The sequence below is a fragment of the Sturnira hondurensis genome, unplaced genomic scaffold (assembly GCF_014824575.4).
Source record: "Sturnira hondurensis isolate 20B ecotype Veracruz unplaced genomic scaffold, ASM1482457v3 Scaffold0022566, whole genome shotgun sequence".
NCBI classification, from domain to species: domain Eukaryota; kingdom Metazoa; phylum Chordata; class Mammalia; order Chiroptera; family Phyllostomidae; genus Sturnira; species Sturnira hondurensis.
This window is the reverse complement of record NW_028095197.1, coordinates 6,940,811-6,966,933: the sequence shown is the minus strand read 5'-3', so window position 1 is coordinate 6,966,933 and position 26,123 is coordinate 6,940,811. Positions and strand designations below refer to the sequence as shown.

Below are 26,123 nucleotides of genomic sequence, written 5' to 3'. Positions count from 1 at the left end.
TCCTAATTCACTAAATTCGGATAAGCCAAGATTTAAAAACTTTACAGGAATTTCATCTAATCATCCCAAATAAGATTAGATGGAGGAAAGATCACAATTTCCAGGGAAGTGTAACGTCTAAGTACAAAGGTGTTACCAGGAAACAAAGGGATGCTCAAATGCCAGAAACAAAACAAAACAAAACAAAACAAAAAAAACAACCCAACAAATCCCTGGACAACTATGATCACTTTGGAATGAGAATGAGCTTCCAGTTTTACCCTCACTGAGCCCCATCTGACTTCAGTAAGGATATTGTTGCATCAAATAACTTTAGGAGCCAGGGAGGTAACAGCAGTTAGGTGTTGTACAGTAGGAAATGAAGTGCTGGGTGTTGTGACAAATTGGCGAGTGCATGCCTTCTATAAAAGTAAGTATCCAAATGCAAAAAAGAAAATTAAATACTGTGCAAGCCAAACAAATTTCACTTGTGCTTGTTAGCTACAAGTCTGGTACCCAACCTAAGGTTTCTACTACTTTTTGCCAATAGAATCTGTGGTCTCCTGCCCAATGTTAGTGGTTTTAATATCACCATTTTCTAGGCACCGGTCTCCTACTCTTAGCTGCCTGGACCCCACAGTAGGCTTGGAGTTCCTACCACTGCTGACAAATGATGTCCTGAAGTTCTGGATTCTCTGGAACACCTGCAGGGCCATCAAGCAGTATTGAAAGGGTAGTCTGGCCAAATCCACCCAGTAGCACAGCTTGGAGAGTGAAACAGTTCCAAAGCACTTAGTCAGTGGGGGCCTGAGTAATGACTGGTTAGCTGGAAGCAGGCATTCATCCAATCTTGTGACGCTCTCTTGCAGGCACATCACATTAAATAGCAACCGACTAGAAAGTACACTTAAACTGTCAGTCCCAGAAGAGGGATGGAAGAATGTGAGGGAAGGGAGGAAGAAAATATGGGAGAGGAAGGGAAAGAGACAGAGCAAGAAAAAAAAAGGTAACCAGAGAATGGGGTTTTATTTCAAAGTCTCTACCAATTAATGACAATGTGATTTGGGACAAGTTATTGACTACTTCCCGCCTCAAGTTTCTTCTAAAAAGAGAATGTTTTTAGAAGTAGGAAATAAATTAGGCAGATACACTATATAAAAGACCTACTAGGGAATAAATTTTTCAGAGAGAAGGTTAGGGATAATTACATATTACACACTAAGAACAACATTAATTTCATATGGGACTTAGAAGAAGAGCTGTGAGAAGATTAAATTGACTAAGGTATGAACATGTCTGCCACTTTGCTTGGCACGAAGTAGTCAATCAACAAATGGCAATGCTTTAAGATTTTAATATACATGCCTGCCAGATTGGTAAAAAAGATCAAAGTCTAGCCCTGGCTGGTGTAGCTCAGTGGATTGAGCATGGGTCTGCAACCAGATGATCTCGGTTCAATTCCCAGTCAGGGCACATGCCTGGGTTGCGGGCTGGTTCCCAGTGGGGGACCCACGAGAGGCAACCATACATGGATATTTCTCTCCCTCTCTCCTTCCCTTCCCCTCTAAAGATAAATAAATTAAAAAAAATCAAAGTCTATAATAGAGTGTTAGAGAGAAAGTAGAACTACTGGAACACTTATGCACTATTGGTGGTATTGAAAATTAGATAACCACTTTGGAAAACAATTTGGCCTTATTATCTAGGAAAGTAGATGGAGCATTTAGCCTACCACCCAGCATTTACCCTGTAAGTCCATTTTTAGGTAGATGCCCTAGGGAAATTCTCATCATGTGTTATACACAAGGGTGTGCGCAGTAGCACTGATCAGAACAGCAAAACTTGAAGTCGACCAGATGGCTGTTAATGGAGAACAAGAAATGACTTGTGGTGTGTTCATACAATGAAAGTTCCATAACAGTGAAGGTGAGTGAACTACAGTTATACACATCAACACTGTTAAATCTCTGGGATGTAAGATTAAGGAAAACAAATTGCAAAAATATGTACAGTATTATTCCACTTACATAAACTTAAAGATCATGCAAAACTATTAGGGATATGTACTTTCAAGGTAAGTCTCTAAAAGAGAAGCAAGGGAACAAAAAACATAAAATTCAGAATAGAGGTGAAGGAGGGAAGGCAATGGGATGGAAAAAAGCACACTGAGAGCTTCAAGCTACACATGTGCTCACATTACTGTTATCCTTTGCAACTTAAACATGTTATAAACTTTATATCTATTCAATATGTAATAACAAAAGAACTAAAATATTAAAGTGAATATAACAACTGTATGGGAAATACCCTTCCTGTCTTCCTCAGAAAAGTAATTTTTAAATAACCCTTATTGGAGAGTAGGTACAATTTGTGTCATTACAATTTAAGAAATGTTTTATACATTTCTTAAATTTTCAGATTTCCAAAAATAGCAGAGTTCCCATACACCCTTCACCCATCTGTCAACATCTTATATAACATACAATAATTAACAAACTAGGAAGTTAACCTTGTATAATACTATTAACTGAAGTGCATAAATTATTTATTTTTTTAACCAATTCTTTCCATTAATATACTTTTTAAATTCCAGGATTCCACATTGCATTTAATTGTATCTCTCCTCCAATCTGTGATTGTTCCTCCTTCTTTCCTTATTCTTCATTGTCTTGACACTTAAAAAAGTATTTTATTTACTTATTTTGAGAGCAGGAAAAGGAGGGAGAAAGAGAAGGAGAGAAACACCTATGTGCGGTTGCCTCTCACACGCCCCGCACAGGGACCTGGCCTACAGCCCAGGCGTGTGTCCTGACTGGGTATTGAACTGGCGACCCTTTGACTCACAGGCTGGTGCTCAGTCCACTGAGATGCACCAGCCAGGGCTATCTTGACACTTTTGAAGGGTACTGGCCAGTTGTTTCATAGAATGTGCCTCAGCTTGAGTGCGTCTGATGTCCCCTTCTCAGTGCATCTTACTGGGAGTATATGCTGTTGTATGTGTTATTGGTGATGTGAACCTAGATCGCTTGGCAAAGATGGGGTCTGCCAGAACTCTCCACTGTAAATTTACTATTTTCCCCTCTGTAATGACTAAACATTTGGGGGAAGAGTCATCACATTTTAAAAAGAAGGTTGAAGAACAGCAGAGACATTAAAGAGGTAAAGAGAAGTCAGGAATGTCACCAGTCTCTATACAACATGGTTATAGGGCCTGAGTTCTTTTGTTTAGACATGAGAGTTTAAAAGTAGAAATAACAGGTCCCATCTTAAGCCAATAATCTCCAAACTGCCTTGACCTTGGACTGAATCATATGAAATAAAAATAAAACAAAACTTGGGGGTGGGGATAGAGTGCTGATCTAATAGTTTATTACCCTCTAATCTTCCAACTGGCAACACATTGCAACCAACTTCAAGTTCCCCCAAGCCACAGCTGTGATTCTGTGTTCCCCCTACACTTACTTATACACAAAAATCTGGTAAATTTACTAAGTACAAAGTTTGGAGGAAGTCTTTAAGTTGATATTTAATTCAGTCTGAAAACGATATCTTCTATAATGAACAACATAAAGTCTAGCAATGGCATATTTGGGATACTAGCATAGCCAATAACTTTTAGTACTAGAGTATTGGCTCTCAATGAAGAAATCTGTCTTCCAGAGAATGGAGCCCTTCACCAACAAAGGGACAAACTCCTGGTTGACTTGAATGCTTTTGAGAATCTTGAACAGAGGCAGATGTACACATCATCCTCTGAATGAAATGAGCTACATTTTCCTAAAACTGTTATGTAAAATCATGAAAGTTCCCAGTCTACTTCCGTAAGATTTCTGAGTTAGCTGTTAAAGCCAATGCACAAATCCCCAAAGTTACTCCAGAAATCAAGGTCCCCAACCCCAATTCCCACCACATAAATCTCAGCAAAGGTGTTAAAAGTTTTTTTAATGCAACAGAAGCACATATACAAAAAAGCAAGCCCTACCCCCAAATGCTTTTAAAGTCACAACCTGAGACCCACCAGTGTCACTATACTTCTCTTCTCAGTTACAGTCCCTGCCTTATCCCCTCCTGATTTCAACCACAGCCTCTTCCTGAGAGGAGAATACTCTAGGGTAACAAAGATCTTCTAAACTAAAGATCTTCTAAACTAAACTTGGGAAGACAGTAAAACATCTGCTAGTCTATGATACCACTTAGATGACTTGATCTTCAGTTTCCTACTTCGGATTCACAGCTTTTGGTAACTTTCGTTGTGAATGTTTTCTTGTGTCTTCTCCATAGGAAAAATGAAGTGAGTCTCAAAACCCTTATTTACATCCTGCTTTTTCCAAAGGTGATTTGTGGACACCTGATAACCTTTTGATTAACTTGGATTTAGTTTCCGGTGATTTAAAGCAGAGCTGAAGATGAATATAAAATAAACTTCAAACATAAAACAGAGTAGAAAGGAACCTACAAAACTGTAGTTTCTGGGCTACTGTTTCTATTTTCAAACCCATAATATTCCTCAGGAGGTATCTGCTTAATCTATAAGGCAGGCTTTATAAAAGCAATGTGTGCCACAAAAATGCCTCTTTTTTGGATCTAACAAATATTGGAGTCCACAGGATCTCCTGGAGATTGTGATTTTGCAGTCTCACAAAGTAAAGCTCCTTATTAGACAGTAAAATCCTGATGCTTTGGGGATAGTTTGTTTTTCCCTTTCTTTTAGTCTATAAAGATGAGTTAATGTTTACGAAGCTAGTCTTAACTGTTTTTCACACATAGGTAGTTAAAAACTGTCCACAGACTGGAACTTTAGAAACTAAGTGTCTTGCTCCCTTTTAAAAACTCTTTTGTTTTAAAACTGGGAGCAAGGTTGAGATAATAGAAAGAGCACTGGCAGTGGGGAGTTTGGACACCTCTGTTCTATTCTCAGCTGGATTCCTAAATTATTTGTGCCTACAGCAAACAACTCTTCAGTTTTCTAGCTTTCCTCATCTATATAATAAAGGGCAGTGCCTGTCACTTTCCTCTTTCACTCTAAAAGCTGTAATACAAAGCGGGGCTTTCAAATGGTATTATGTAGAGCAGGGAGGGTACCCAGGGGCTGAAACAGGATGAGGGGCAGAGGGAGGAAGGAGGACAAAGAGGAGGGCACTGCCTTTCCCTCAGCTTGAATAACTGCTTTTATCTCGGATTTCCCTATATTTTAAATTGAAAAGGTGTTTTCTCCTACCAAAAACAGAGTTGGAAAATGATCTACATGCCTCTGGGATGAAGTGCTTATTTGAGTAAGTTAAAACGTACATTTGTAGATGAATGTTAATCTCCAGGGAGGCCACATGCAGTGCAAAGTCCTTCAATAGTCTCTGTCCACGTACCTCACCCTGGCACTTCTGCAGCCTTGGCACAGATTCCCAACAAAAGACCGAAGTACTGGGACTGTCTGAAGACATTTCACCTCCTCACCTCAGTCCCTGCAATTCCCACGGCCACCCCATGGTTCATTAAGATACTTAGTCTTCTTTCTTTTCGTGACATTTTTTTTCTTGTTTTTCTCCACTATAGTCAAAGCAGAGCTGGGCTAACCTAAGTTTAAACTGTGGAGCCAACACTTACCACCTGTGTGACTTTGAGTTAATGAGATAATCACTCTGAACTTCGGATTCCTTATCTTCTATGTGAAGATAATCATGTCACCTTGATTGCAAGAATAATATAAAGTATATCGAGCATACAGTGCCTTGCACATAATAGGTGCTCTTCCTCCCCCTGCCCCCAAGCCCTATTCTTTTTGTTTTTTCCTTTGCTCTCATATTCAATCAAAGGAAAAGAAAGAAAACAAGTCAGAGAGAGAGCTCAGGAACTGGACAGCTAAGGGAAGGGAGGAGGGAAGGGAAAAAGGGCTCAGACTGAGTGTGGAAAGTGGGGGACAGGGGCCTCATTATCCTGAGCTCCCTCAAATATAAGTGTCCACAGTGAGGAGAGGAAGGACAGAGTTGGAGCTAATTTGGTGGGCACACACCCCTGTTCCCTGGGCATCACTAGAGGTGAATATTCCAAAACAGCATTGACACTGGAGATTCACCCTAAAGGGCTACATGCCAACTTTCCAGCAAGGTACCCAGCTCCTCTGACCCCCATGTTTTGGTCAGAGGCTTTAGGGGTTACTCAAGGGGAAGTGAATGGCTGCAACAGCAGATCCTTTGCTACTTTCACTCCAAAGTCCCCCAAACGTGGTGGGAACTGGCAAAGTCCATCATGGCCTCAGGCCCGCAGAACACCCCATTTTCCTCCTGCTCCCAGTGCCCTTGGGCTGAGGGTGAGGGTGATATAAGAGCTGAATTAAGGATAAAAAGAAGGCTGACTAAAGGGAAAAAGAGAAAAATAAAGATGACTGCCTAGTGGATGCAGAGCTGGGCGAATGAAATGGGAACAGTCCTGACTTTCACATCTCATTTGCATATCCTATGCAAATGCAATGAGATCCCCAATATAATAAATATATTTCCAACTTTGTAGTATTCTGTTTCTTTTCCCTCCCCTTCCCAAGAAACGGGCACACAGTGGTTCACAGGCCAGCATGGGCTGACACAGCAGTGAACATGGATTTCACATTCAGAACTGGGAAGCACAGGGGCTGGGGTGGTGCTCCCCTGCAAGGAGCTCACCCCAGGAAGGATCACGAGAAGGATGAGATGAGATCCTCGGGGAAGGTGAGGACAGCCTTCTCTTTCTAAAAAGGATTCTCCTGTTTTACACAATTGTCCTCCCCAAGGACTGGAGAGTGCCATTTAAGGACAGGAGACAATAGGAGAGCTGGAAGAAGACATGTGGGAGGGCCAAGGCTCTAGAATCTGGGATAAGGGTCTCATAAGACACGGGGACTAGTGGGGAACCCTGAAAAGGAGGCCTCAAAGAGCCAAAACATTATTCTTACCCTTGTTCTCTGGTCTGCTTTCTCTGAGTTATGATATTATATCCTCTCATTTTAACTCCAGCCCTAGCTCCTAAAACTATCTAGTCCCAAACTCATACTGTCAAGCATTTCCTCGTAGGTACTCACTAGCATCTCAAGATAAACACGTTCCAAAATGACATTTCTCACCTTCTCTGATTTTAAGCATCTATGCTCTTCTGTCATACTATTCTGTAGCTATTGTTCATAAAATCGAAGTTTCACCTTTAGTTCTTCTGATAAGCTGACAGGTCCTATATACTCCATTTGAATGTCTCACAAAGTTATTACCTTCTTCCTAATCCCACTGATATCATCTCATATTCTTTACCCTTTCCTCCTGGATTCCAAATTTTATAAATTATCCACTACTGCCCATGAGCAGAATACTGGCCCTGTGTTCTTACCTCCAACTCAAAACCCTTCAATGGCTCCCCACAGGGTACTGAATGAAGTTCAGATATTATCAGCCACATATTCGAGATGCTCTAATTTGAAGTTGAACTATTCTTCCATCTTTCTCTTCCACTATTATGGTTATTCAAATTGGCCTACATAAGGGAATATAGTCAATAATATTGTAATAACCATGTACTGTGCCAGGTGGGTTCTGACACAGGTGGGTCAAGTATGATTGTCTAACCGCTATGCTGTACACCTGAAACTAATATAAAATAATATTGAATGTAAACTATAATTGAAAAAAACCCCGGCCTATGTACAACTCCTACATATGGCCCCTGCCTTCCCATATCTCTGCCACTGCTCACACTGTTTCTTCCAATGCCCTGCTCTCCATCAGCCAAAATCTTTCAAAGGCTATGTTACAAAGGCCAGCTCAAAACCCACTCACCTCTGAATGAACTTCATCTGCTCCCCTGATTCAGAAATAACCTTTCCTCTGTCTCTACTCCCATACAACTTGGTTGGTATTATTCTCCTAAAATCAAGTTTTTCTTCCTTGTGTTATGACTATTTTTTGAATTTTATTTCATCTAAAAGACTGCTAAGTATGACCACATATAATTAATTTTTGTCTCCTCTAAAGCCCTAGCACAGGGCCTGGCTTCTAACTAGGATGTTGGTAAACAAAAACAAAACAAAACAAAACAAAAAACTTAAAAAAAAAAGAAGGAAGGCCAGCAGTAGATAAGTTTATTAAGAATATCAGCCCAAGGAAAACCTTTTGAAAAAATACATGTTACAAGATGTCTCCTGCTGATAACTTCATCAAGGCAATCACTGTAAAGATTACAAACATTTTATCTGGTGATGTTTAAAATCAGCTCTGGGATCTGAGCATCTCTCAATTAAAATCAATCCAAAGACATGTTCCCCTTAGCTGTCCTACTTCATTAGATACAAATGTGGCAGTGCTAAAGTAGAGAGCATCTGACTGACATAATCCAAAATCCTAAACTGTGAGGGGTTTTCTGGGCTCTACGTGCCACTTGTCTGCCGGTGGTCTTGCTCCATGACTCTACATAGCAGAGGGCAGAACATTTCTCACGTTATCAGGCAGACAAGCTGTGGGAGGTTAAATCACTCCTGCATGAGGCTCCCTGTCCCCGCCTGTCCCCAGGAAACTCTAGGTTTAAGATGAAACTAGGAACATCCCGGATCACTGGGCCAACTGCAGCTGTAAAGTGGTTTTCTCACATCACCCGGAGTTTTACTGGGTCTAAAGGACAGTCACAGAGGGACAAGGCTAAACTAAACTAAACTAAGCCCAAGTACTAGAAGGCAATGCCCTGGACATTATTACAATAGATTTCCTGTGGTAAACTTCTAGATTAACTGTCTTGTTAATAAATTATTCTTTCCAGAACGACAAAAGTGAATCGATACCTTGGGACCAGGACACTCCTAGGACAAGCTGTAAGCTGGACTTCTAAATGTGTAAATCTTGGGTTTCTCGAGGTTGGACATGATAATTTCTTCTACAGCCCCTTCCAGTCTTAGAATATTCTATGACTCTAGAAATTATTAGAAATGACAAGATTTCAATAAAGTGCCTAGTTACAACATAAATTTACAACTAAATAGCCTTTCTAGATACTTATAATAATAAAAAAGGAGGAAAGTAACATTTATTTTTTAAATAAAAAAAAGATTTTATTTATTTCTTAGAGAGAGGGGAAGGGAGGGAGAGAAACATCAATGTGTGAAATGTCAATCAGTTGCAAGCCAGGCATGAATCCTGACCAGGAATCAAACTGGTGACCATTTCATTGGCAGGCTGTCATACCAATGAAATGGGTATGAGCCATACCAGCCAGTGCAAAAAAATGAGAGAAAGTACCATCTAAACAGCAACAAGATTCAAAATAATCAGTAATAGGACAAGAGCCCTTTTTTCAAGCCTTCTTTGCTAGAGCTAGCTGGACCTCATAAAGTAGGGGTCCCTGACCTCTGGGGTGCAGACTACTACAGGTCTGGGCCTGTTAAGAACCAGGCTACATAGCAGGAGGTGAGCCTGAAAGTAATGTGCTTGAATCATCCCCGGACCACCCCCCACCCTTACCATGGAAAAACTGTCTTCCACGAAACTGGTCCCAGGTGCCAAAAAATTTGGGGACTGCTGCCATAAAGCATGACTGACTCTTTTTTCATGGTTTCATGAGCCTCTTTCCTGAGGACTAGAAAATTACTGGAGGTGCCTTGAAGGCGCAGAGCTTCTGGGGACTTATGAAACAGGACATGCCAGACCACTGTGACTCTGTGCCCAAAGATAACATTGAAGCAAGCTGCAGCCTATACAAGACCAAATGAAACATCCTGCTCTACAACCACCTAATCACCTCACCAAAGCTCAAAGCCCCTACATTTCGCTGCTGGTGTATCTCTCCACACTAACCCCTCTCCCCTCTTGGAGAATGAATAAAAAACTTCACTCTCTGCACTTTCTTCTCTTTGTGAATCCCTCCACAGCTTGGGCCCTCAATCACCCTAACAACTAGAAATAAGCCTAAAAATAAATGTATAAAACTATATGAGAAGTCACAGAATTTTACTGAAGACCACAGAAGATCTGAGTAGAGAAATATTTTGTTCCTGGGTGGTTATTGGTATCTGATTCTGCCCTGTACCCTTAACAGCTCCCCTCCATGCAGTGTAGCATTAAAAAGCTCTTAAAATGTACCATAGTCTGAGGTTATCTTTATAGGGTTTGTGTCCAAAACCTGCTCCATTGCACCCACTAGGATAGCTACTACTAAAAAAGAAAAAAAAGAAAATAAATGTTGGCAAAGATATGGATAAATCACAACCCCAGTGCACTGTTGGTAAAGTGTAAAATGGTACTGTCTTTATGGAAAACAGTGTGGTGGTTCTTCTAAAAACTGAAGGATGTCTTAAGCATGCTTAAGCAATGCTTAATCTCCTAAGCATTTAGAAGATTCTGGATATGCTCTGTTGTTAAAACAAACAAAAAAGGTACCATTTCTCTATACACTTGAAAATTTGTTCTTCCTTGGATTGAAACAGATCATCAAAGCTTTGCCTCTGTGGCACCGACCTGCTCCAGGCCCAGAACACCTTTCACCAAACAATGCTTTGGCACTGTACCAACAGCCTGTAATGAAGGACATTACAGGAAACAGCTTCAGCCCCCCAAAATATGCTGATTCCATCAGGAGACAAGAACAGATTTTAAATAAGGCTAAAAATAATAAAATTCCCTATGGAAGCATTAAAGACAAGTTGAACACCAGCACTAAAAGCCTTTCCTTGATAAACTCAAGGATGGGATTTGGATAACCAACAATGCAGACATTAATGGCATTATTTGTATAAATGTATATAACATCTTACATATACATCAAGTTAGTAAGTTTTTAAAAAGGTTCCAACTACATAAGGTATCATGTGAAATTAAAAAAAAATATCTCTCAGTCTCAGGATAATTATTTTATGTAGCCCTCACACTCCTCTATTTAGCTAAAATCCATCCATTCTTCCAAGCTCAGCATTTAAAATTTTAACAAATATAGGTCAAGTGTAATCGATTTTGCTTCACTAAACCAAAAGCAACCTCCTCTCCTCTTCAAACACATACATACACAGTCTTTGTAAGTCCCATAGCTTTCTTATTATTTTTCAAATTACTTAAAAGGATGTCCACAAAGAGCTGTGACAGGTTTTCCCTTTGTTGGGGAGAACACCCCATAAAACAGTCAATAGTCATTTGGTTGCAATTATGTAAAAGTTTAGTTCTAGGCCATGGTGGAAAGGCAAAGTGTTTGTCAAAATAACTGCAGTGGAAACTATGACATCAATGAAACAAATTGTGATACTAAGGATGCAAAAGCGTGTGGTTGGGACTGGAAAAATTAGTTCGATCTCTACAGAAAGGGCAGCATATTCAGCAAAACTATTGACTGTCTTAAGCTCACATGGAAAAAGGAGGGGAGGATGTCAAGAATGTTCAAATCATGATTCATCTTACTGTAATATCAATAATCCTAATTAAATCAATTAGCCAGTGGAAGTCTCTCTTGGACTATTCCTACTTCCCTGCGACATTTCATAGATGAGAAATAATCTCACCTTTAGCTTTTGCTAAAAACACTCCCACCACTGTTATCTTAGCAGACTACTGGCTTTCTGTTTTAAACAACTTCAAAATTAAATCATTTACCTGTCTGCCTCAAGTCTTCAGGTAGAACATTCCTCTCACTGTCCTCTAAAAAGAGCACTCAAACATTACTCTCAAATGTGAATTAATACCATCTGTGCTAATAAGCACTTTGATAATAATCTCAAGTTTAACTTTGTAACTTTTTTTCTTTACACCTTTACAACAAAAAGTTAAGCCACATTCAGAGGGAAGTCAAGTTTGTGTCTTGCACCAAGAAGCTTCTTGGAGATCCAAAATTGTAAGAAGTTTCTTGGTGGGCTTCAGTTTAATCTTTTGAGGAAAGCTCTAAGAGCACAAGGGGTCAATTTCTTGGCTATGTGAGTAGAACATGGTACAGTGTAGTACTAAGCAAATACCATTACTGACTGCTGAACACTGGGTATCTCAGCAGATATAAGCTGAGCACTTACCTGAAATATAAAGTCTTATGTATTTCATTTCAGAGAAACACCACCTAAGAATAAAACAAAAACTCCTTGTCAGTCCAGGTCTTGCTGACATAATAATACCTACAATTTCTCAAAATATACTGTGTGCTGGATGCTTTATTATGTGCTTTACATAGATCATCTTGTTTAATTTTTACTAAAAACTGGGCTTAAAGAGTATTATTATTATTATTATTGAAAAACCGGACTTCTGGCCAAGATGGAGGTGTAGGTGGAAACACTGTGCCTCCTCGCACAACCAAAATTAAGGACAACAAAGATTTAGAAACAAAAACACAACCAAACAGACAGAAAAGTGAACTGCACCGTCCAACAACCATTCATCCAGACCAGTAAGAGGGGTGGAGTCAGCGGCTGGTGGAGAGGGGTTGCAGCAGGAAAAGGTGGTGGCTGGTGGACCCGGGCATGGGGAGAAAACAAGCAAACCCAGTGAGGTGCACAAGGTGGCTGGCTGACCAAGATCACACATTTGTGCGCAGATAAACCTAGTGAAAATGGACAGTGAGACAGACCGCACAACCCAGGGCCCCAGCAACCAGAAATAAGGCCTAAAAGCATCGATTGAAAACACCTGTGAGGGTTGAGGTGCCTGGAGAGACTCCCAGCCTCACAGGAGAGTTCGTTGGAGAGACCCATAGGGTCCTAGAATTTACACAAACCCACCCACCCAGGAACCAGCACCAGAGGGCCCAATTTGCTTGTGGGAAGCAGCAGAGGAGACTGAAATTAGAGAGAGCAGAGCAAGCACCACTGTTCCCTCTCTGACCCCACCCCCACATACAGCGTCACAACCCAGCAATGTGGGTTGCCCAGCCCTGGTGAACACCTAAGGCTTTGTACCTCATATGTAACAGGTGTGACCAGACCAAAAAAAAATGGCTCAAACGGAAGAACAGATCAAAGCCCTAGAGCTAATACTTTTAAGCAACCAAGAGATAGCTAACCTATCAGATGTATAGTTCAAAATATTGGTGATCAGGATGCTCACAGAATTGGCTGATTTTGGTCACAAATTAGATGAAAAAATGAAGGCTACACTAAGTGAAATGAAGGAAAATGCACAGGGAACCAATACTGATGGGAAGAAAACTGGGACTCAAATCAATGGAGTGGACCAAAGGGAAGAAAGAAACAACCAAACAAAAGAATGAAGGAACAAGAATTTGAAAAAATAAGGAGAGGCTTAGGAACCTCCAGGACATCTTGAAACGTTCCAACATCCGAATTATAGGGGTACCAGAGGGGAAAGAGGAACAACAAGTGGAAAACTTATTTGAACAAATAATAAAGGAGAACTCCCCCAATCTGGCTAAGGAAATAGACTTCCAGGAAGTCCAAGAAACCCAAAGAGTCCCAAAGAAGGTGGACCCAAGGAAGAACACACCAAGGCACATCATAATTATATTACCCAAGATCAAAATGAAGGAGAGAATTCTAGAAGCAGCAAGAGATAAGGAGACAGTCACCTACAAAGGAGTTCTCATCAGACTATCACCTGATTCCTCAAAACAGACTTTGCAGGCAAGAAGGGGCTGGAAAGAAGTATTCCAACTCATGAAAGGCAAGGACCTACATCTAAGATTGCTCTATCTAGCAAAGCTTTCATTTAAAATGGAAGAGCAGATAAAGCGCTTCTCAAATAAGGTAAAGTTAAAGGAGTTCATCATCGCCAAGCCCTTATTATATGAAATGTTAAAGGGACTCATCTAAGAAAAAGAAGATAAAAAATATCAACAGTGAAAGGACAGAAAACTCAGTTATTAACAATCACCCCTAAAACAAAAGCAAACTAAGCAGACAGCTAGATCAGGAGCGGAACCATAGAAATGAAGACCACATGGAGGGTTAGCAACAGGGGAGTGGGCGGAGAAGAAGGGGGGAGAAGGTACAGAGAATAAGTAGCATAGGTGGTAGGTAGAAAATAGACAGGGGGGACTTCCACCAAGATGGAGGCATAGGTGGAAACACTGTGCCTTCTCCCACAACCAAGTTTGAATACAACAAAGGTTTAGTAAACAAAGATGCAGCCAAAGAACAGAAAACTGAACTATAGGGAAGTCTGACAACAACGAACCATAAGAGGGGCGGAGCCAGCAGCGGAACAGGGTCCGGCAGGAAGGATCCTCTGACCCAGGCGACCCAGGCGACCCAGGCGATCCAGGCACGCAGGCAGCCGGGGTAGCATCGAGGACCCAGTGAGGGTGCGGGGCAGGCTGAGCGAGGTCACACATTCCCGCGCAGATAAACCAGCAGAGGTGTGAGCAGTGAGACGGACCTCTGCAGGCCCCAGCGGCGAACCCAGTGAAGGTACAGGGCGGGCTGACCGCGGTTGTAAGCCAGCAAAGGAGTGAGCAGTGAAAAAGACCTCGGGGCTCGGCGGCCGAAGGAGGCAGAGGGGAATGCCATTGATTTTCTTTGACCCTGCCCCCACATACAGCGTCACAACCCAGCCACTGAGCTGCCCCACCCTGGTGAACACCTAGGGCTCCACTCCTCATATGTAACAGGCACAAACAGTCCAAAATATGGCTCAAGAAGAACTCAAAGCCCCAGAGCCGATAACTCTAAGAGAAAAAGAAATAGCCAACCTATCAGATGCACAGTTCAAAACAATGGTGATCAGGATGCTCACAGAACTGGTTAATTATAGTCACAAATTAGAGGAACATATGAAGGCTAAACTAATTGAAATGAAGGGAAATGCACAGGAAACCAATAGTGATGGAAAGAAAACTGGGACTCAAATCAATGGAGTGGACCAGAAGGAAGAACAAAACATCCAACCAGAAAAGAATAAAGAAACAAGAATTCAAAAAAATGAGGAGAGGCTTAGGAACCTCCAGGACAGCTTTAAACATTCCAACATCCGAATTATAGGGGTACCAGAAGGGGAAAAGAAACAACCATGAGTAGAAAACTTATTTGAACAAATAATAAAGGAGTACTTCCCCAGTCTGGCAAAGGAAATAGACTTCCAGGAAATCCAGGAAGCTCAGAGAGTGCCAAAGAAGTTGGACCCAAGAAGGAACACACCAAGGCACATCATAATTACATTAGCCAAGACTAAAATGAAGGAGAGAATCCTAGAAGCAGCAAGGGATAAGGGGACAGTCACCTACAAAGGAGTACCCATCAGACTGTCAGCGGATTTCTCAAAAGAGACCTTACAGGCAAGAAGGGGCTGGAAAGAAGTATTCCAAGTCAAGAAATCCAAAGACCTACAGCCAAGATTGCTCTATCTAGCAAAGCTTTCATTTAGAATGGAAGGGCAGATAAAGTGCTCCTCAGGTAAGATCAAATTCAAGGAGTTCATCATCACCAAGTCCTTATTATATGAAATGTTAAAGGGATTTATCTAAGAAAAAGAAGATAAAAAATATGAACAGTGAAAGGACAGAAAACTCACAGTTATCAACAACCACACCTAAAACAAAAGCAAACCAAGAGGACAGCTAGATCAGGAGCAGAACCATAGAAATGAAGAACACATGGAGGGTTAGCAACAGGGGAGTGGGAGGAGGAGGTGGGGGGAGGTACAGAAAATAGCATCGACAGCAGGTAGAAAATAGATGGGGGGAAATACAGAATCTAATGAACTTGAGATAGGTGGTCATAAACTAAAGGGAGGGAATGGTGGGGGAGGGGTGTGCAGGGTGGAGGAGAATGAAGGGGAGGAACAGAACAACAACTGTAATGGTATAATCAATAAAATATATTAAAAAAAAGAAAATAGACAGGGGAGGCAAGAATAGTATAGGAAATGCAGAAGCTAAAGAACTTATGACACATGGACATGAACTAAAGGGGGGGTGTGGGTGGCAGGGGGTGTGCAGGGTGGAGAGGAATAATGGCTGGGGAAATGGGACAGCTATAATAGCATAATCAAGAAATATATATTAAAAAATCAATAAACCTTTCCTAAAAGAAAAAACAAAAAACAAAAAACCAAGTGGTCTGCTCAGGATCCTACAATCAGGAAGTAGCAGAGCTACAGTGGTAGAGTTGAGTTGTTCCTTGCCTGACTGCTCTTGACTAGTGTATTATCAGTTTTAAAGACTTGGCCAGAGATGAAGAGATGAGTGTGAAGTGGGTTTCTAGGGCAGTAACTGAGAACTGTGGTCAAATGCCACGGTTCAAAAGGTGAACAATTTTAAGCCTTAAATGCCTAGATGCTCCTTTTGGGCAGATCTGGCTCTGAGCTCAAGGGGAAATCCATTAATCTACTGTCCCGACATTCAAAATCCCCTATTTATAATACCTTTGACCCACAACCTCTTCGAGCAATCCTTTCCCAAAGTGTGATCCAAAGACCAATTGTATCAAAGAGACATGGAAAGTCCTTGCAGAAAAAAACAGACACCTGGCTCCCTCCCTGGATGTAGAGGATTGGACTCTCTGGGAGGGGTGGTAACAAGAATTTTAGACTACCCACCACCTTGAGACAAAAGAGCTAGGGTAATCAGAAGGAACTGAATGGAAAGCTAACTTCCTGGGTCAGACAGGTATTAAGAAAAACACAGAACATAGATCTTGTGAGAGGCATAGGGTAATAACATTGTTCTGGACCTGTAAAAGATTTTGAAAATTATTCCAATGATTTTCTAACAGTAATCCATGAAGCATGAGTTCCAAATGGGACATGAGAAAAAGGGTTTGGCAGTTGGAGCTCAATATCTTAAAACAGCAACTGCTTTACGGGTATGCACGCTGCACGCTGGAATTTTGCGTAACATTTCATCTATAACTAAGCGGTTTTGCTGATTTAAGAAATGTAGAACCTAAGCTGCACATAAGGAATTAAAAAAAACCCCTCAAGGCTCAGAATTTTTCCCAGGCTAATTAAATCAAATTTATGGGAGTGGGTTCCAGACATCAGTATTTTTCAGTACCAGGTGAATCCAATGTGCAGCCGAGGTTGGGAATCCCTGTACCAATCTGATCTCTGCTTCCTCATTGGAGATAAAAGGAGACTAAGACCCAAAGAATTTAAAGGAAATCAGGACTAAAACTAGAATCTCTTAACTTCTAGCTCACTATGCTGAGTTATCTCTCCACAATTCATTATGAACCAATTCCTTCTCTGAGGTAGAGAGCATCTGAATCAAAACCGTTAAGTAATTTCACATTTATGGAGCTCTCTATACTTTTAAAGAGTACTTACTATACATTCTCTAAATTCTTATAAAGACACTGGAAAGCAGACAGGGCATAACTTATTAGATCTGTCTTAGAGATGAGGAAATCAGAGGTCAATTAAATGAACTCACAGTGGCTGAGAGGTAGGGCCAGAATTAATCTCTTTATCTAACTTCAGGATTAATTAAATTTGGCAAGTGTTTATTGTGTGCCTAGTATGTATTGTTGTTAAGACACAGTCAAAGATGCAAAAGTAGTCCTGGGTGATATGGCTCTGGATTGAGCGCCGGCCTTCAAACCAAAGGGTCGCTGGTTCAATACTGGGTCAGGACACATGCTTGGGTTGCAGGCCAGGTCCCTAGCAGGGGCATATGAGAGGCAACCACACATTGATGTTCTCTCCCTCCCTTCCCCTCTGTCTAAAAATAAACAAAATAAAATCTTTTAAAAAAGATGCAAAAGTAAGTAAGACATCATCCAGGCCCTCAATTAGTACACAACCTTCTTGGAAAGACAGAGACCTTTAGAGTACCACCTGGCTTATCCCTGGACCAGCAGGAGCTGAAAACCTTCCTCGACTGGCCTTGATGGCCAAGATCAATTCTCTCCAAATTCAGTCTATGGCTTCTAATTTCTTCATGATTATGGGTGTTGAACCCGAGGGGTCTGTATATAGTTACTGCATCTCTAGGCAAGGCTGTGGAATTGAAAAATGCTTGGTGGTGGTAGAGAAGAGAGAAGGATGCAATTTCAGTGAGGTTCACTCATACTCTCCAAAGGCAAGGATATGACTCAGCAGAATACTGGGAGATTCCAAAAAAAAGAAATGAATGGGTAAGAAAGAATATTTATAGAAATAATTATTTCCTTTTCACAGCATTTTAATAAGTGGACAGCTTAGAATTTTTGTTGTTGAAGATGACTATTGCACACCAAAGGGGGGGAAACATGTAGAAAATATGTATTTATAATTCCGAATGGTGTAGAAGGTCATAGATGTACAAGAATGTTCCAAGACATTTTCATAAGGAATTAATTCATCAGACATTGCAAAACGTTGCTATCCAGATTGTATTATATAAAAAAGTAATAGAACCAGGAACCCATGTTTTATTTATAGACTGAAAAAATTAGCCAGAAATAGTCTAGCACACCTGTTCTCAAACTCTAGCACACATCAGAATGACCTGAAAGGCTGGGCCCCACCCTAAGTTTCTCATTCAACAGATCTGTGATAGGGCCCAATAATTTACATTTCGTACAAGTTCAGGTGTTGCTGATGCAGTTGGCTCAGGTCCCATACTTTGAGAACTTCTGGATTATCCACAAGATACACTCACATTTGTTAACAACTTAGTTACCTCTCTATTATGGACTTTGTAATGATACTCATCCCACTGACTTAATGGCCAAAAATAAGACTAAATAAGAAAAGAACAACCTACCACTACCTTCAGGATAAAGTCTAAATTCCCCTTCCTAGCCTGGCTGATGCTTACTTTTCTAGTCTTACTGCTCACCACCCTCCTTGTCAAAGCCAACTGCCCAATAAAGATAAACTTCCTGTAATTCCTAGCACACCACCAACTTTTTAAGAAATTTCAAGTGCACATACTTCTCCAAATGCCTAGAACTCCATTTCCCTGTTTAGACCTGGTTCAGTTCTACTGGGTAACTTTAAGCTTGCATCATCTTCCCCAGGATGCCTTTTAAGATGCCCCAAAGATTGGTCAGGTGTCCCTACTATGAGTTGCCATACTATATTCTATGTTCACTTCTATCTTAACATTTATACCTTAAATTGAAATTGTCTGTCTCCTTCATAAGACAATATTGTCTTCAAGGATAGGGACTGTATATCAATGGATCTCTGATGACTAAAGCAGTGTCTAGTATGTGGTATGTTCTAAATAAATATTTTTGAATGCAATAATTTCCTACCTTACTCCTGTTAAAGGCTAAAGTCATTACAATGGGCTACAGGGACCTGTGTGTTCTGACTTCATCTCCTACTATTCTAACCTTCATTCACTCAGTCCCAGCCACACTTTGAGACCTTAATTGGAAAAGGTATGTCAGCCAAGGAGTCATTTAGGCATGTACAGAAAGGAAGAAAGAAACTAAAATATAGTGTCATTTCTTTCTAAGGAGCCAGTAGTATGTATCAGGCTCTGTGTTAGGCACCTTCATACCTTGTATCAGAATCCCCCCAATCACCCTTAGACAAAGTCATTGCTATCCCCACTTAACAGCAAAGGAGACTAAGTCTTAGAGTAGATTTTGAATCTGAATGGAAAGAAAAAGTCCACAGTGGTGACTTTTCCTTCTTCTGATATCATGTTTGCTGGTTAATCTGCTGTGTCTCCTCCTGCCCAATTCCCTCTGTGCTGTTCTGGGAAGCTGACCTCTATGAACTACATCACCCAGACTACCTACTGATTTGCCACTTCGTGTTTCACCATTTCATTCTAGTTCTTTTAACATTGACCATACCTCTGTAAATAGCCCTTTGGTTAAATCCTCTTCAGTTAAACACTTTTGGATGCACTGTTTTTCTGCACAGATTCTGACTGCTACATGACAACAATGGCATGTTCTTTTCCTTTGCACTTCAATTCATTCAATTTCCAAAATCTGAAAGACAGTCTCCTTCCTTTCCTCTAATCGGAAGCGTCCCATCCTTCCGGGTCTACCTGGTCTTACAAGAAGTCTCTCTAAATACTGTATTACCTACAGAGAAGCAATGTTGTAACCACTACTGTGTTGAATCTAGCGTGACATTAGCACCCTGTCGTCCTTGAAGTTCTATGACTGTTCAGTGTTTTTAGTCTTACCATCTCGGCAGTGCGACAACTCCTTAGGGGGAGGGAACTTCAGCAATCAGAATCTCTAAACAAACATATTTCAGCTGCAATGAACCTTTGGGTTTACCTTGTATAACCTCCTCATTTTACAGATGGGGAGGTTCAGGCTCACACATGGAAAGCATGTCTCACAGCTATATGGTGGGAGAATTAGGGCCATAATCTAGATTCTTCTGACTATTTCACCATGCTATTATACTGCACTGGGCACTTAGTAGGCACTCAGTGTGCTAAAAAGTCACTCCTAAATTTACACAGGGTGTTCGTTTTGTTCAGTGCTAGGCACCATGCCTAAATGAGTACATGGCACATAGGGTGTACTCAACAAATATTTGTTGATTTTGAAGTCGCAGCAAGACAAATTCCTTAGAAATTAATCAGGACTTGGAATGTCATTAGTAATTACAATCAGGATAATAATCCCCCATGCACTTAGAGAAGATGCATACTTTTCAAAAGCTTTCACATCTAATCCCACTTGATCCCTCTGTAGTAAACATGACAGGAATTATTAGTCTATTTAACAGATGCAAGAAATGGTCTCTGAGAGATTAAAGGTCAAGGCCCCCTGACTAGTCTATAGTGAGCTGAGGCCAGTATTCATAGTATTATGCCCTCTCCACTAGTCCATGTTGCTTCTTCAGCTTTGCCACTCTGCTTCTAGGTATGGCAGTTTCATTCAGGAAGATAGTCCAAATATTCACAATGAATACTTGGGCCATACACTTAAGCTGAAAAAAGTGACTTTTGCTTCTTTAAAAATCCACTGTGAAAGGTCCTTCTGTTCTACTTCTGAATGGGTACAGCCTGCAGAATACCCCAGCTCCTAATACTGAGATCTGTTATTTCTGTGAGAGGAGGGTTACCATCTGTGTACTCTGGCATGAAAGAGACGCACTTTTGAGATATCGCTTTCAGTACAGTTCAGAACCAGGCCCTTTTATCACCAGCCATTCAAAGAGAAATAATACTTTGTCTTTGGCCTCACCACACCAGAAAGAGTTAAAACAATGAATTTCTTCAATATCAAATGCACCAGGGGACAACCTACAGATATTTTGATTGAATTCTCCTATTAAAAAAACAAAAAATCAATATCGCTAGCTATCAGAGAGATGCAAATTAAAACCACAATGAGAAACCACCTTACACTGGTCAGAATGGCCATCATAAACAAAGCAACAAACAACAAATGTTGGAGGGGTTGTGGGGAAAAGAGGACCCTAGTTCACTGTTGGTGGGATTGCAGACTGGTACAACCACTATGGAAAACAGTATGGAATTTTCTAAGAAAACTAAAAATGGACCTGCCTTTTGACCCAGTAATTCCACTGCTGGGATTATATCCTAAGAACCCTAAAACACCAATCCAAAAGAACCTATGCACCCCAATGTTCATAGCAGCACAATTTACAATAGCCAAGAGTTGGAAGCAACCTAGATGCCCATCAGTAAATGAATGGATCTAAAAACGATGGTACATTTACACAATGGAATTCTATGCAGCAGAAAGAAAGAAGGAGCTCCTACCCTTTGCAACAGCATGGATGGAACTGGAAAGCATTATGCTGAGTGAAATAAGCCAGGCAGTGAAAGACAAATACCATATGATCTCACCTTTAACAGGAACTTAAACAACAAAACAAACAAGCAAGCAAGATATGACCACAGAGAGTGAAATTCAGAACAGGCTGACAGGGACCAGAGGAGAGAGGGGAGAGAATTTCAGGGGAAAAGGGGAAGGATCCACAGAAACTAGTATAAAGGTCACATGGAGAACAACTAAGGGGGGTGGAAACGGGAGGAAGGTGGGGAGCATGGGGTGGGGGGGTGCTGGGATGGGAGTGGGGGACGGAAAACTGTTCTTGAACAAGAATTAAATTTTAAAACAAACAAAAAAAACAAACAAACAAAAAAACAAAATAAAAAACCTGAGCACAGATTTCACCCTGGGTGTTAGCTATTAGGATGATCTCTGATTCTAATAAGTATATTGTAGAAACCAATAGACAACCTTAACACAAATCCAACCTCTTTGTATTTCAGTTTCCATTAAAAGATCAAAGTATCAGTGCAGAAATTACCCAAAATCCTACATCAGGGATCACAAACTCAAATGCCTTCCAGGTACCAGGCAAATGAGATAAAACTGAATACATAAAATAAAAAGGACAGGACTCTGTAATGAACTGTAGTAAACTACTTTACCAGCTGCTTCTCCACTCCAACCCCTTGTGTGAGAATGTGATCTAAGAGTTAACAGACTGTCTAATTTTTCAAAAAACTAGAAATCTGCATTTTTAAAATGTGAAATGTTTTTAAAAAGTTAGCTACTACGTCAGATCTGCAAGCCTGTTAACCACGAGTAGTTGGCCAAAGTTTTAAGGAGTAAGTCTCCCGCACGATTTCAGAGGAAGAGGAATGACGGTCAATGTGCCACTTTCAAGTCAAATAATGCTGTAAGGTTTACGCCTTCTTCTCAGAGAATCTGGATACTGTTGGCAAAGTGGACAAAACTCTCAAGGAATGTGCTTTAGCTGGGTGTCTGCTCTACGAGGTAACTGGATAAATGGGTGCTCTTTGAGAGGTATTAGTGAGATAAAGAGCCCCTTTGCTTGGTATCTGGGTAGATATATCTTCTCTGGACTGTCTGGAAAACCTGTATGTTTGAGCATAGGAAGGGGGAAGTAACCTGGGGAGTATAGGGGGAACAGTTTACAAGAAAGTATGAGGGTGGACATCTACTGGAAAGTATACAGAGAGGTACGAATGTCAGGTATTATGGGGATATACTTTCTTCAATGCCAGGAGCGAGAAGGCAATAACCTCTCCTCCGGCGCCGCCTTCAGACACCTCTTGCTCACCATTGCCCCGGAGTCGTCGAATCCTGCGACGTCCATCTTAACGCACTTCTCTGCGCAGGCGCACTGTGGGGCCCCAGGGTCCAACCCAGAGAAAAGCCCCGCCTCCAACTCGACCACGCTCACCCTCTCCAAGGCTCGTCTCCAACCACGCCCCCTTTCTCACTGGCTTTCTAAAGCAGTCCTGCAGCAGGGTTTGAAGTACCTAGGTGCTGGCGGATGGGGAAGAGAAATGAAAACTCGGAATCTGCTGTTGGAGTAGTTTTAGGCTGATGGGGGCAGGCAGACAAGTAAATTATAACAACGTGGAATGCTGTGGGGAGGGTGTCCAGGGTTGGTTTGGTCCTAAAGGCAGCCAAAATGTCAGAACTTAGTAGGCAGTGGAAAAGGCTGAGGATATTCCAGGAAGTGGGTAGGAGTGCACAATGTGTTTATGTGTGTGTGTTGGGGGGGGGGGGGTCGGGATACGAAGGGAGTGATAGTTGGGGATGGGGAAAAGAGCTGAATAGCTAGCTGCAGGACGGTGAGGGGTGCCTGCACTCCTCTTGAAGTGTCTTGGAGTTTCAGCCTGAGTACTATAGCTTTAACAGGAAAGAGGCCCAAGTGTGTGAAGACAGCAGGGGCAGAATGGAAGCAGATGATTATTAGTAATCCAGACAAAATCTACAAGTCACTACTCCACTTGTGGTTTTGGGAACTGAGATTTAAAAGGTCAGTGAGGCAGAAATGTCAGGCACCTGATTTGGGAAAGAAAGAAATTTAAAAATGAGTGGGCAACTGAATTGTAAGAATTTATTTAGCAAGCAATTGGAAATAGAAACTGGGGAGCTCCAGTTAGTTACTTCATCTGTGCCTGTACTCAGTCTCCACCCCGTAAGCATGCCTGCTGGTCGAGAGTAGGTGAGGACTTTCTTGCTTCAGTTTCCCTGATTTCCAGGTCAGCAGGCCTCACTTTCACCTTGTTTCCTCCCCTTTGGGAGTAGACTTTCTACTCTAGCTCTTCCTTGAATTTCCCTGTGTGAAAGGCCACTGTGTACTCCTTAGGCCTTCACCTCTGTCCTGTACACAGCAGCCTCAGCCCTCCACCAGCCTTTGGAGACACATCTTTGCCCAGTAGGCCCCTGCCTTGTTCTTACAGCCCAGGCTGTGTCTGTCCTAGGGAGCGGGGGAGCCTCATGATTCTAGAAAAGGAAGGACATAGTATGGACTAGTTTTCACCCACACATGTCATCTGCTACTTTTCTGAACCTTTTTACAGGAAGCTGGTCCCATGACTCTGCTAACTGGACTGTTTGGTCTGGGATCAAGGCCAAGATGCTCATACATGGGCTGCTTTACTGCTTTGTGCTTATCCAGAGCTGCTTCAGGCCCCACCACTTACAGGGGTAGGAGGTAGGATTAGGGATGACTGGAAAAAGCAGCAAAGGCCACTGGTCCAAAATCTACCATTACATAAAACAGTCATTTCTACAGCTTTCTACACTTTAACAGAATTACAAGACTCCAAAGGCTGCTATAACATAATTTATTACATACTAGCCAATAATCTCCTGTAACAGTGGCACATACAATAATTAACAACAACAACAATGAAGACAAAAACTTAGTTTCTCGTTTCATGTAATGGCCAGTACAGCTGTGGACAACGCAGAGTTCTCAAAAAGTCCAGGAGGCTGCTAACAAGGACATCAAAGGACTATATCACATGTCTGAGCAAAGGCCTGGAAGTCCATATGACCCCTTGAAAGAGCTTGTCTCTGACCTCCCAGGAGAGTTGAGGCCCCCTCCATCCAGCCTGTATAGAAGGACCATAGTCCAAGCTTCTTCTGGAGGTTTGAGCATCTCTAAGGTGAACAGCAGCTGACCTCATGAAAGAGTGAGGTCAAAGGCTAGATTCTTTCTACAAGGAGGAGGACAGCTAGAAGGTGGTGTCCATAGGTGAGGAGGACTCCTTCTAGACTAATTTATAAAATTTCTGGCTTTGTTCAGGGCCTACCCAAGAAGAAAATATAGCCCTCTCTCCTGGATCCTTCCACGAGCCCTCAAATGCATACACATAAGAAGAGCCTCTTGTGTCCGGAGGCGTCACTCCCTTCCTACAGGAGTGGGCGAGGGGTGGGGGGAGGCTCCCGAGAAGGTTGGCCTCTGGTGCTGGGGTTCTAAAGAATATTCTGCTCAAGGCTCTGAAGCACCATATATATAAATCTGCTCCTGCTCATGACAGATACAAACTGGGTGAGGGATCAGTACAGCTCACTTGTCGAAGGTATTTTGTTCAGTTTCAAAGCCTTATTCTCACCGGAGCCACACAAAATCAATGGGTTCTGCTCAAGGAACAGTCTGAGTTCTATTCTGTGTGCTCTTGCCCTGGCTGTACTTCAGTCCAGACTACAGGGCTCAGTGACACCTACAGGCTCAACTGACTGCTTAGCTAGCCGGGTACAAGCTCCTGGCCCTCTATACCTTTCCTTCTAGTGATTGATACACATGGGTCTAACTGAACAAGGTGTGGTATGGCGAGGGGTAGACATGGGGTGTGGGGTGGAGGGATGTCTACCAGGAATGGCTGACACACTCAGAAATGCCTGTCTCTCTCTTAACGGAAAATCTCCCTATGCAGTAACCCCCACCACCTAGCTCCTAGCTCCATTTTTTCCAGACCTGCTGCTAGTCAGGGATTCATAACCCTTTCTGTGAAAAACCAAACTTACCACCCCAAAGTTTGCCTTAAATTTCTTTAACTGACAGATTCAGCCTCTTAACTATGAGGACCTAAGCTGGCTGCACAGTAACTCCACTGGCCCTGATTTGTGGAACTGGAGCCATCTGGTTGGCCCAGGAGTTTAGGTGCTCAGCTCCCCTCCTCCACGGAACGAGATTCTGATTTGAGCTTCACAAACTCTCGAGCCACTTCATCATTGCTCCTCTGAGACAGAATCCGGAGAATGGTCATGCCTGTCTCATCCATGTGGATCTTCCGGCCCAAGGGACACCAGCAGGCACAGCTGCCCTTGGCTGCCACATCCCGCAGAGGCATCACAGCCAGTCCTAGAACTCGATCCTCCCGGGCAAAGCAGTAATCCTTCACGCATATTTGCAATTCATAGGCTTCTGGCCCCTCTTCATTTCCCAGGAGGCTGTGAGCACAGGGTAGGTAGAAGGTGGAAGGCCAGAAATGCGGGAGTCTCCAACTGAATTCACCCCAGCTGCCATCCAGCCCATCCCTCTGCTCTCAAGTCTTACCCCCAGTTCACC

At 41.9% G+C, this 26,123-nt stretch overlaps 2 protein-coding genes across 21 annotated transcripts in view; both read right to left on the bottom strand.

Annotated features, from left to right (window-relative positions):
* The window catches only part of LOC118979763 (phospholipid-transporting ATPase FetA-like), a 104,325-nt gene extending 81,385 nt beyond the window's left edge, over positions 1–22,940 (bottom strand). For 4 of the 5 annotated variants that reach the window (XM_037035996.1, XM_037035992.1, XM_037035995.1 and 1 more), the window contains exons 1-3: positions 22,872–22,940; positions 11,969–12,012; positions 11,559–11,601 (exon numbers count right to left, since the gene is read on the bottom strand). The gene's annotated coding sequence lies outside the window, so the exon portion shown is untranslated. Of the gene's footprint in view, positions 1–8,767; positions 8,884–11,558; positions 11,602–11,968; positions 12,013–22,871 lie in introns of those variants that run through there. The other variant, XM_037035993.1, reaches the window with a different exon arrangement.
* Positions 22,941–24,377: 1,437 nt separating this feature from the next.
* Positions 24,378–26,123, bottom strand: part of UNC13B (unc-13 homolog B) — a 219,051-nt gene continuing 217,305 nt past the window's right edge. For all 16 annotated transcript variants that reach the window (XM_037036045.1, XM_037036051.1, XM_037036049.1 and 13 more), the window contains one exon: positions 24,378–26,005. In XM_037036045.1, coding sequence (XP_036891940.1) covers positions 25,720–26,005 — 286 coding nt within the window. In that variant the 3' untranslated portion in view covers positions 24,378–25,719. The remainder of the gene's footprint in view (positions 26,006–26,123) is intronic.